General features: G+C 41.6%; 1 protein-coding gene across 1 annotated transcript in view; it reads right to left on the bottom strand.

The window, feature by feature from the left end:
• drd3 (dopamine receptor D3) overlaps window positions 1–12,884 on the bottom strand; it is a 57,714-nt gene that overhangs the window by 18,929 nt on the left and 25,901 nt on the right. The window contains exon 4 of the mRNA XM_046290830.1: window positions 1,032–1,168. Coding sequence (XP_046146786.1) covers window positions 1,032–1,168 — 137 coding nt within the window. The remainder of the gene's footprint in view (window positions 1–1,031; window positions 1,169–12,884) is intronic.

The following is a 12,884-nucleotide window of genomic DNA, read 5'->3' as shown; positions in this document are numbered from 1 at the left end:
TTTTGATTTGTTTAACACTTTTTTGGTTACTACATGATTACATATGTGTTATTTAATCATTTTGATGTCTTCACTATTAATCTACAATGTAAAAAGTAGTAAAAATAAAGAAAAACCCTTGAATGAGTAGGTGTGTCCAAACTTTTGAATGGTACTGTATATGAAGCAACTTTTTATAGAGGGGAGAGTTGAGATAGTATAGGATTTTCCTTTCTATTTTGTGTATATGGACATAAAGTTTATGTCAATCAATGCCAGGGGGATACGAAACCGGTTGAAGAGGAAATCTTTTTTTTTGAAGGACTGCAACGCAGATCTTATATTCGTTCAAGAAACACATTCATGCAAAGAGGACTTTAATTTTGGGAAAAATGCAATCAAATAAAATGTACGACAGGTGTCTTACAGTGAAATGCTTACTTACAGGCCCTTAACCAACAATGCAGTTCAATTATTTTGTTTAAATTATACCTAAAAAAAAATACGAATATGAAATTTAGATTAATAAAAATCAGCGGGGCAGTGACATTTTCTTGTCCTCGGGACTAATCATGCAGCTGGGGTTGCAATTTTAGCACAATTTCAAAGGAACAATTTTTTTTACTCACATGGACACCAATGGACATTGGCTAGTAGCAGTCATCAACCACATGGACAGATTTGTGTTGTGTAATGTGTATGGATCCTGTTCTAGTCCTCCAAATCACTCTGAGAAAATATCCATCCAGTCAGATTATAGTTGGTGGGGATTTTAATATGGTTTATTATAATGATACTGATAGATTACCCCATAGACCTAACATTGGTGTGAACAAATTGGTGAATTTCTGAAAAAGCCTGGACTTAATTGACATATGGAGAAAAACAACACATACTGAGTAATAGAGGTAATTCACTACAATCAAGAACTTACTCACTGGCTAGGGAGGCAGTTTTCCAAGGGTATAGGGGCTCACTGGATAGTGGTTCATTTCAAACTGTGTTGGCGCGAGGGGGTGTGGGTGTGTCTCACCTGTACTCACGTGTCTCACCTGATGTGTTAAATCCGAACAGCAGGGGACAGGATACAGCAAAGGCCAGGATCCACACTGTCGCGATCATGACCGAAACCCGCTTCCTGGAGCTGTGTGTGGTGTTGTAGAGGACAGGCATCACCACCGCTGTGTACCTAGAGATGGATCACACAGACAAACGGGTTATGCTAACTAACCCTAACCCTGGAAATTGGGCAGGATACATATATCCACAACTCTAGAGACAAAACTCACAACCAATGATTGGTACCCCAGGTAATCTTAGGTTTTATTATATACAGTAGGGAGGAACTATTGGAAATAAGAGCAACGTCAACTCACCATCATTACGACCATGAATATGACTTTCCCAAAGCGGATCCTCTGTTTTGCCTAACACGCAGGGCAATGGATCGGATCCCAGCCGGCGAACCAAAACAACGATGCCGTAAAAGAGGCAGACGAAGCTGTCTTCTGGTAAGGCTCCGGAGACGGGCACATCACGCACCCCTCCCGAGCATACTACTCGCCAATGTCCAGTCTCTTGACAACAAGGTAGATGAAATCCGAGCAATGGTAGCATTCCAGAGAGACATAAGAGACTGTAACGTTCTTTGCTTCACGGAAACATGGCTTACTCGAGACACGCTATTGGAGTCGGTGCAGCCAGCTGGTTTCTTCACGCATCGCGTTGACAGAAACAAGCATCTTTCTGGTAAGAAGAAGGGCTGGGGGTATGCCTTATGATTAACGAGACGTGGTGTGATCATAACAACATACAGGAATTCAAGTCCTTCTGCTCACCTGACAGATAATTCCTCACAATCAAATGTTGACAGCATTATCTACCAAGAGAATTCTCTTCGATTATAATCACAGCCGCATATATTCCCCCCCAAGCAGACACATCAATGGCTCTGAACGAACTTCATTTGACTCTATGTAAACTGGAAACCACATATCCTGAGGCTGCTTTCATTGTAGCTGGGGATTTTAACAAGGCCAATCTGAAAACAAGACTCCCTAAATTCTATCAGTATATCGATTGTGCAACCAGGGGTGGTAAAACCCTGGATCATTGTTATTCTAACTTCCGCGACGCATATAAGGCCCTCCCCCACCCTCCTTTCGGAAAAGCTGACCACGACGCCATTTTGTTGCCTCCAGCCTATAGACAGAAACTAAAACAGGAAGCTCCCACGCTCAGTTTTTTTCAACGCTGGTCCGACCAATCTGATTCCACGCTTCAAGATTACTTCAATCATGTAGACTGGGATATGTTCTGCATTGCGTCAAACAACAACATTGACGAATACGCTAATTCGGTGAGCGAGTTTATTAGCAAGTGCATCGACGATGTCGTACCCACAGCAACTATTAAAACATTTGTAATGGCTTCCTTTCCTCTTGTTTGGTACGCATACAGTCCACACTCAGGGTTTCCAAACGGCCAAACATTCAATGACATCCAGGGATATTTATTCTTCTTATATCTAACAAAGAAATTATTCTCCAATCAACTTAAAGCAACTTACTTGATATGGAAAATACATAATATGACCTGTCTGTATGTATGTCTGTATGGTAAAAAAATTATACCGCTCCCGCATCTAGCAAGGACTTCCTGCCTTTATCCTAACACACTTACAGTGGGGCAAAAATGTATTTAGTCAGCCACCAATTGTGCAAGTTCTCCCACTGTATTTTCATCATAGGTACACTTCAACTATGACAGACAAAATGAGAAAAGAAAATCCAGAAAATCACATTGTAGGATTTTTTATGAATTTATTTGCAAATTATGGTGGAATATAAGTATTTGGTCAATAACAAAAGTTTATCTCAATACTTTGTTATATACCCTTTGTTGGCAATGACAGAGGTCAAATGTTTTCTGTAAGTCTTGACAAGGTTTTCACACACTGTTGCTGGTATTTTGGCACATTCCTCCATGCAGATCTCCTCTAGAGCAGTGATGCTTTGGGGCTGTTGCTGGGCAACACGAACTTTCAACTCCCTCCAAAGATTTTTGAGATCTGGAGACTGGCTAGGCCACTCCAGGACCTTGAAATGCTTCTTATGAAGCCACTCCTTCGTTGCCCGGGCGGTGTGTTTGGGATAATTGTCATGCTGAAAGACCCAGCCACGTTTCATCTTCAATGCCCTTGCTGATGGAAGGAGATTTTCACTCAAAATCTCATGATACATGGCCCCATTCATTCTTTCCTTTACACGGATCAGTCGTCCTGGTGCCTTTGCAGAAAAACAGCCCCAAAGCATGATGTTTCTACCCCCATGCTTCACAGTAGGTATGGTGTTCTTTGGATGCAACTCAACATTCTTTGTCCTCCAAACACGAGGAGTTGAGTTTTTACCAAAAAAAATATATTTTGGTTTCATCTGACCATATGACATTCTCCAATCTTCTTCTGGATCATCCAAATGCTCTCTCGCAAACTTCAGATGGGCCTGGCCATGTACTGGCTTAAGCAGGGGGACACGTCTGCCACTGCATCATTTGAGTCCCTGGCGGCGTAGTGTGTTACTGATGGTAGGCTTTGTTACTAGGTCCCCCCGTGTGGTTCTGGGATTTTTGCTCACCGTTCTTGTGATCATTTTGACCCCACGGGGTGAGATCTTGCGTGGAGCCCCTATTCGAGGGAGATTATCAGTGGTCTTGTATGTCTTCCATTTCCTAATAATTGCTCCCACACTTTATTTCTTCAAACCAAGCTGCTTACCTATTGCAGATTAAGTCTTCCCAGCCTGGTGCAGGTCTACAAGTTTGTTTCTGGTGTCCTTTGACAGCTCTTTGGTCTTGGCCATAGTGGAGTTTGAAGTGTGACTGTTTGAGGTTGTGGACAGGTTTCTTTTATACTGATAACAAGTTCAAACAGGTGCCATTAATACAGGTAACGAGTGGAGGACAGAGGAGCCTCTTAAAGAAGAAGTTACAGGTCTGTGAGAGCCAGATATTTGGTTGTTTGTAGGTAACCAAATACTTATTTTCCACCATAATTTGCAAATAAATTCCCAAAAAATCCTACAATGTGATTTTCTGGATTTTTTCCCCTCATTTTGTCTGTCATAGTTGAAGTGTACCTATGATGAAAATACAGTGGGAGAAAATTACAGGCCTATTTAATCTTTTTAAGTGGGAGAACTTGCACAATTGGTTGCTGACTAAATACTTTTTTGCCCCACTGTACCACAATACAATGAATGGGCAAGAGGGAAGGGACAAAAACTGAATTACAATAAAAAAAGAATATATCTCAATCAGGTAAATATAAATCATAACGGTACGTACCTAATATTTCATCATGTACATTAATATTTACTATATTTACTCAAATGTACATGGAGCTCGGTATGTTCAGTCTTTTATGCAAATATGTCCAAATTGGCTCTAACAACATTCCCAAACCAGAAACCGTGGATTGATGGCAGCATTCGCGCAAAACTGATAGCGCGAACCACTGCTTTTAATCAGGGCAAGGTGACCGGTAACATGACCGAATACAAACAGTGTAGCTATTCCCTCCGCAAGGCAATCAAACAAGCTAAGAATCAGTATAGAGACAAAGTAGAGTCGCAATTCAACGGCTCAGGCACAAGAGGTATGTGGCAGGGTCTACAGTCAATCACGGATTACAAAAAGAAAACCAGCCCAGTCGCGGACCAGGATGTCTTGCTTCCAGACAGACTAAACAACTACTTTGCCCGCTCTGAGGACAATACAGTGCCACTGACACGGCCTGCCACCAAAACCTGCGGACTCTCCTTCACTGCAGCTGACGTGAGTAAAACATTTAAACGTGTTAACCCTCGCAAGACTGCAGGCCCAGATGGCATCCCCAGCCGCGTCCTCAGAGCATGCGCAGACCAGCTGGCTGGTGTGTGTCACGACTTCCGCCGAGGTTGGCTCTCCTGCCCGTTCGGGCTGTGCTCGGCGGTCGTCGTCACCGTCCTATTAGCCACTACCGATCCCTTTTCGGTTATCTGTTGATTTTGTCTGATTGTTTTCACCTGTGTGTTAGTTAATTAGTATCTGTATATAATGTAGGTTGTCCCGCCCTTGTTTTGTGCGGGATTGTTTGTTTTTGTCATTTCGTTTCGGCTGTCGGTGTTTTTGTGTTTTATTTCTCCGGTTTGTCTGTTATTTCCTGTTTTGGATATTTTTCACCCTGTTTGTATTTTGGGTTGTCCGTGTTTATTGTTGTTCACCGGAGAATAAACCTCTATTCATTATTTGCTCTCTGCGCCTGATTCCACCCACCTTGACTAGTCGTGACAGTGTGTTTACGGACATATTCAACCAATCCTTATGACAGTCTGCTGTCCCCACATTCTTCAAGAGTGCCACCATTGTTCCTGTTCCCAAGAAAGCTAAGGTCACTGAGCTAAACGACTACCCCCCCCGTAGCACTCATGTCCGTCATCATGAAGTGCTTTGAGAGACTAGTCAAGGACCATATCACCTCCACTCTACCTGACACCCTAGACCCACTCCAATTTGCTTACTGCCCCAATAGGTCCACAGATGATGCAATCGCAACCACACTGCACACTGCCCTAACCCATCTGGACAAGAGGAATAAGATAATGCTGGATTTTTGTTTTAGATTCCGTCTCCCACAGTTGAAGTGTACCTACGATAAAAATGACAGACCTCTACATGCTTTGTAAGTAGGAAAACCTGCAAAATCGGCAGTGTATCAAATACTTGTTCTCCCCACTGTAGATGATAGGTACCCTCATGAACAAGCCACCCTTCTCCAGGCCATGTATAATACATGCAATGACATCACGGCAGATCAGTGCCAGGCCTGGATTCGCCATGCCCGAAGATTCTTCCCAAGATGTTTGGCTCATGAAAACATCCATTGTGATGTGAATGAAAACCTACAGCCAAATCCACAAGATAGGGTTGATGGAACTATAGAAGTACAGTAATCAACCCTTTGTTTAGCTTTTTACAGTAAGCCAGGTGAGGAACACTGCAGTTGATGTTTTACTGTAGTTTTTTCCTTTTTTTGTAGCTAATTATTTTTGCTTTGATTCAAAGAAACCTGAGTGATTTTATTGTATTTCATCAATAAATTTCAGATTTTGTTCAATGATTCCACTGTGTCTGTAGTATTCTCTTTACTAGTCATTTTACAGTGATGTATTTACAGGTAGTACCACAATGAAACATATATCACATATTTTGTACTACAATATTTAATGATTGAACGAACAACTACAGTGAAACTATGGTATTTCATGATAAATTTGTTACTTGAACCATTGTTTCTGCAAGTGCAAGGATTGTTTAAAGATATGAATGCACACTGCAATGTTTTGAACATTGGACAGCCTGTGTTACAAGTGATGACTGTTTTGAGTTTTGTGTCTAGAGTTTTGAAAAATGAGCACAAGGTTCTGAAATTAGTGCCAAAGGGATTGTAAAAAACTGTAAATGACTCTTTCTTTCAAAGCAGCAACAACACATTGATGTACTCCATACAAAACACTGCTGTCTTTAGTACTTTGCATACCTTTTTAATGTTCTCATACCGGCTTCTTTCTGTGAAAGATGGTCCAGTATAGTACATCTACTCACATTTCAATGAACACAAAAGTAGAAAGGCTTCAGAAAAAAATATACAGCTTATTTTTTTTGCCATTGCAGGTTATTACAACAACAACAAAACAACTTTAAAAAGTAGAATTACAGTACAGTAATCAATACAATATGTTACTGTATACTCACGGAAACAATATTAATTACCATAAAATTACAGTGCAATGGTAAACAAAAAATATAATTGTAAGGGATTGTAAGGGATGGGGTGGATGGTTTATGGATCCCGCCTTCTGTTTGGGTCTGGCCACATCACCTCATCCTCATCACAAGCAGTGTAAACCCTGGCTAGTCAAAAGGGAAAATATTTCCTTGCCCCATATTCATCCTTGGACTGACCCCACCTCAATGTCTCCGCATGCCTCTTCCGTTGCTTGCAGAAGAGGCAGGCGGTCATGTGGTTGGCGGTCATACACTTTCCAACTCCATGCCGAAAATAATTCCTCAATCGGATTGAGAAATGGGGAGTAAGGGGGCAAGTATACAACTGTGAAGTTATTGTGGTTGGTGAACCAGTCCCTGACCAGAGCAGCCCGGTGGAAACCAACATTATCCCAGATGACCACAAACCTGGGCTGCTCTGGTCCGTCCTGTACAACTGCATTATATAGTCCATCCAGAAATATGATTATGTGTGCAGTACTGTAGGGACCGAGGGTGGCATAGTGATGGAGAACTCCTTGCAGACTAATGGCGGTTCACAAGGTGATATTTCCCCCGCGTTGCCCAGGGACATTCACAACGGCTCTTTGTCCTATAACATTTAGGCCCCGACGCCTGGTTTTAGCTAGATTGAATCCAGCTTCATCAATGAAAATGAACTCATGAGGCTGTGCAGCTGCATCAACATCCAGGACTCTCTGTAACAGAAAATGCATACACTGTACCGTGAATATGGTGTAACTCAAAACACAGAATTACAATGTCTACATTTTCACACAAGGATGGGGAGGGATGGGTCAGACACATTCAGTCAAAAATACAAGCTACAGACAAGGCAGGTGCCTTGTTCACTGGGGAACATAGACCTAATATTGTAGGACATACATTGTATTGTATTGTGATGCAGAATGATGTGCAACGATTATATACATACAGTCTAGTGTAGAAAGTTGAAGACATACCTGTTCTCCAGTCTAAATGTCCGTATTATGGATGCTACCGTGTAGCGACTCAGGCCACGATTTATGACATGGTCCAGCAAAGTGGCCCTAATGTCATCGGAAATATGTCTCCGTTGCCTGGTCCCCTTCTTTGTTCTTGTCCTCCTCCTCCTCCTACTACTCTCTCTCTTTCTCTTCCTCTACCTCTTCCTCTCGCTCTCACTGCCTCCATGTTTGGAAAGTCCTCACAAAAGAGGTGATCTTACCGGAGGTCTATTTGCAGTGCTGAGGCTCAGACTAATTGGTGTTCAATTACTGTATGAATGTTTTCATGTGTGTGTGTGGATGTTGCCAATTTCAGGTATGTTTCGTATTTTGAAAATAAGTGTTTTCCAATGATTGCGAGAGATTTCATTCTTGATCGAAGTGTCTAATGTAAGAAACAGTGTGTAGTGTTTTTCAAGTGTTTTGCAGAATTTAAAACTAAGTGCAAACAAAGTGCAAAGTGTGTTGCAGAACTGCAAACAAAGTGGAAAGCAGAAAATGTGTTTGTACTTTTGGTGCCTTTGTTTAAGGCATGGTTACAAAAGTTAAGGGTTTGATGCTTTTGTCTAAGCATTCACCTTCAGTGTGTAAGCAATCGGCAAAAACTATAGGACACCATGGATGTACTTAATTTACTGCAAATGTAGCGTAATACCACTGCATTTATGTGTTTTGTGTCCCGCTTTCAATAACATTCAGCTTATAATGCCTTCATTAGTACTACATAAATGTATTACAAAGCATCTATAACCATAGGTCATGCTTTATAAAGTGTTCATTAATGTGGCATAACTGTGTGTCATAATTACCAGTGTCAAATGTGACATAACCACTATGTTGAATATGATATAGACGTGCTTCATGATAAGAGTCACTGACTCAAAGCCACAAGAGGGTTGAACATATTTCAAACGTTGCTTGTTAGGGGGAGTTAGTTGCAGAAACGTTCTAATGGTTTAGTGAAGTCACGTTATTCACATTACCCCTAATTGTTTTTCTATTGTGCTATCTGGGATCCTTGGTACGTCCCTTCCCTAAACCCTAACCTTAATCTTAGGGTTTAGGGGAGCCACCTCCAGGACACCTACAGCACCCAATGTCACAGGAAGGCCAAAAAGGTCATTAAGGACATCAACCACCCGAGCCGGGGCCTGTTCACCCTGATATCATCCAGAAGGCGAGGTCAGTACAGGGGCATCAAAGCTGGGACCGAGAGACTGGAAAAACAGTGTAACGACGTTTGTCTGTTGTAAGAAGAAAGTCGGACCGAAATGCAGCGTGTAGGTTACTCATGACTTTAATGAACAGAATAGCGGTGCATGAAATAACTGAAATACAAAAACAACAGAACGGAACGTGAAACTAATTACAGCCTATCTGGTGACTACTACACAGAGACAGGAACAAACACCCACAAAATACAAAGCGAAACTCAGGCTACCTAAATACGGTTCCCAATCAGAGACAACAACAAGCACCTGACTCTGATTGAGAATCGCCTCAGGCAGCCAAGCCTAACTAGACACACCCCTAATCATACACAATCCCAATGCTAATAAAACCCCAATACGAAACACAACATATAAACCCATGTCACACCCTGGCCTACCCAAACATATAACAAAAACACAAAATACAATGACCAAGGCGTGACAAACAGCTTATATCTCAAGGCCATCAGACTGTTAAATAGCCATCACTCGCTGCCTTCCACTTGGTTACACAAGCCTGCACCTTAGACGCTGCTGCCCTATATACATATACATGGAATCACTAGTCACTTTAATAATGTTTACATACTGCTTTTCTCATCTCATATGTACTGTATATACTGTGCCATTTTCTACTGTATTTAGGCAATGGCACTCAAACATTGCTCAATGTAATATTTATATATTTCATAATTTTACTTTTAGATTTATGTATTGTTGTGAATAATGTTTAGATACTACTGCACTGTTAGATACTGCTGCACTGTTGGAGCTAGGAACACAAGCATTTTGCTACACCCGCAATAACATCTGCTAAATATGTGTATGTGACCATTCAAATGTGATTTGATTTCACCCCTGCCGTTACCCTAACCTTAACCATAATCATAACTCTTACCTAATCATAACCGTAATCTCCCAAAACACCTTCCCCAATGAGTCTTGGCAATAAAGAGATTGTGTTTGTAACTTTCCTTGGGATAGTATTCCACACAAGCGCAACACATATCGACCACAGATTTTAAGGATGTAGTCTTTCTTCTTCTTGGTGGAGCATTTAGCTTGCTAGCTATGTCCTTTGCTAATTAGCTAGCTGGAAGGTAGGACCTGTTGTTCGCTTGCTAGCTATGTCCTTTGCTGATTAGCTAGCTGGAAGGTAGGACCTGTTGTTCGCTTGCTAGCTATGTCCTTTGCTGATTAGCTAGCTGGAAGGTAGGACCTGTTGTTCGCTTGCTAGCTATGTCCTTTGCTGATTAGCTAGCTGGAAGGTAGGAGCTGTTGTGTTTTTCTCTCCTGAGGCCAAGTGGAATGGTTTCCACTAGATAGCGCAGCCACAAATTCAAAATGGTCTATATTCATATGAAAAAAAATGAATTGGTGTTATTTTAAGGTTAGGATTAGGCATAATGTTATCATTGTGGTTAAGGTTAGGGTTAAGGTTAAGGTCAGATTTAAATAACATTTTAAGAAGATAAATTGTGGAAATGGGTGGGGTTTAGCCATAATTATGACTTTGCGGCTGTGTTAACTCTTCCCCTGTAAATATTCCCCAGGTAGTTGTTGTAAATGAGAATGTGTTATCAGTCAATTTACATAGTAAAAAAAGGGTAAAAAAAATCTTAACATTTACTAGTGAGGACAAGGGGAAATATTTTTTGCTAGCAAAGGACATAGTCTGATGACAAATACTTTACTCAGTCAGGTCACTCCCATATAATTCAATGGTCACTCCCACTAAGGCCAACTTTGAATGGATACACTTACCTTGATGAAAGACCCCAACCTAAAGAAAGTGTCTTTATTTACATGTTCCTCAGTGCACAAACACAACAATATAACAAGCCATACCGTGGGGCGCTGGGCATAACGAGCCATACAGTGGGGTGCTGGACCCAGTCAGGTCTCTGATACAACAATATAACAAGCCATACCGTGGGTGCTGGGCCCAGTCAGGTCTCTGATACAACAATATAACAAGCCATACCGTGGGTGCTGGGCCCAGTCAGGTCTCTGATACAACAATATAACAAGCCATACCGTGGGTGCTGGGCCCAGTCAGGTCTCTGATACAACAATATAACAAGCCATAGCGTGGGTGCTGGGCCCAGTCAGGTCTCTGATACAACAATATAACAAGCCATACCGTGGGTGCTGGGCCCAGTCAGGTCTCTGATACAACAATATAACAAGCCATACCGTGTGTGCTGGGTCCAGTCAGGTCTCTGATACAACAATATAACAAGCCATACCGTGGGGCGCTGGACCCAGTCAGGTCTCTGATACAACAGTATAACAAGCCATAGCGTGGGTGCTGGGCCCAGTCAGGTCTCTGATACAACAATATAACAAGCCATAGCGTGGGTGCTGGGCCCAGTCAGGTCTTTAATACAACAATATAACAAGCCATACCGTGGGTGCTGTGCCCAGTCAGGTCTCTGATACAACAATATAACAAGCCATAGCGTGGGTGCTGGGCCCAGTCAGGTCTCTGATACAACAATATAACAAGCCATACCGTGGGGCGCTGGACGCAGTCAGATCTCTGATACAACAATATAACAAGCCATACCGTGGGGCGCTGGGCCCAGTCAGGTCTTTAATACAACAATATAACAAGCCATACCGTGGGGCGCTGGGCCCCGTCAGGTCTCTGATACAACAATATAACAAGCCATACCGTGGGTGCTGGATCCAGTCAGATCTTTGACACATTCAACCCAGTCCCCCACTGAAAGATCAGCCACAAAATGTTGGCACCATTATATCAGGTTGTAATCAAGCCCTGGTCTCCAGCATGGAAACAGAAGAAGAATACCTGCTGGGGTAGTCTCAGTTACTGTAGGACTACTCCAAATCATATTGGCTCTGAGACAGACACATACACACAAACACAAGCTTTGCAGGTCCATCAACCTATCTAAACAGGTTATGCAACAGCGCGAGAAAACAGAGTGATGGCCTCTACTAAAAATAGGAGGATCCCATCATATAGGCCTACTATATTTATTTCTCAACCTTCCTAATATTAAACACATTGTTTATATTGACAACAGGAGTATAGCCTACCTGGCTGGCATGAAAATGAAGCATGGGAAAAGCTTCCTCCATTCTCTATTTAAGTGCAAAGATGACGTGTTTTTCCCCGCTGACCCTATTTTGAGACAGGTGCATGATAATGGTCCATATTAAATCAAAACAAATTTCACACATATACTGTATTATTTAGTATTGGTAAAGACAAGATTAAATCAAGAACAGTCTGATGGGTGACAATATTAGCCTATCACGTGTGAATTATATATTATCAGCTGTGAATGATGCCCAGCATAAGAAACAATTCCTTTTTTTGCGACTTTTTCTAATCATCGTCGCACGCCTCATTGTAGGCCTAGCCCATAGGCCTATATGTTTTAATAAGGTTTGTATCACAACTAAAGTGGCCAAATAACATCTCAAAATTAAGCACTTAACTGGCATACATAAGCAGCGCCTAAATTTCAAGTTTGGGGGAAGACAATTTACATCATACAAATGCACCTTTATAATAAAAATATTCCATGCATAATTGCATTTGTGATCACTTTGGAATATTTATTTCTCGCACAGAATAGGATAGGTTGACTTTTGTACTCTGGGGGATAGTAGATTGACATAGGCTAGTGCTTTTGCTGTTCGTTAGGTCTACTCATCATGTTGGCTGATGAACATGTCTTTCAAGCATCTTTTTTTCAAATCATCATTAGAGTCGCATCAAATCAAATCAATCAAATCAAATCAAATCAAATTGTATTTGTCACATACACATGGTTAGCAGATGTTAATGCGAGTGTAGCGAAATGCTTGTGCTTCTAGTTCCGACAATGCAGTAATAACCAACGAGTAA

Source organism: Oncorhynchus gorbuscha, linkage group LG12 (genome assembly GCF_021184085.1).
Source record: "Oncorhynchus gorbuscha isolate QuinsamMale2020 ecotype Even-year linkage group LG12, OgorEven_v1.0, whole genome shotgun sequence".
In the NCBI taxonomy this organism is placed as follows: Eukaryota; Metazoa; Chordata; class Actinopteri; order Salmoniformes; family Salmonidae; genus Oncorhynchus; species Oncorhynchus gorbuscha.
The sequence above is the reverse complement of the archived record's forward strand: the minus strand, read 5'-3'. Positions and strand labels throughout refer to the sequence as shown.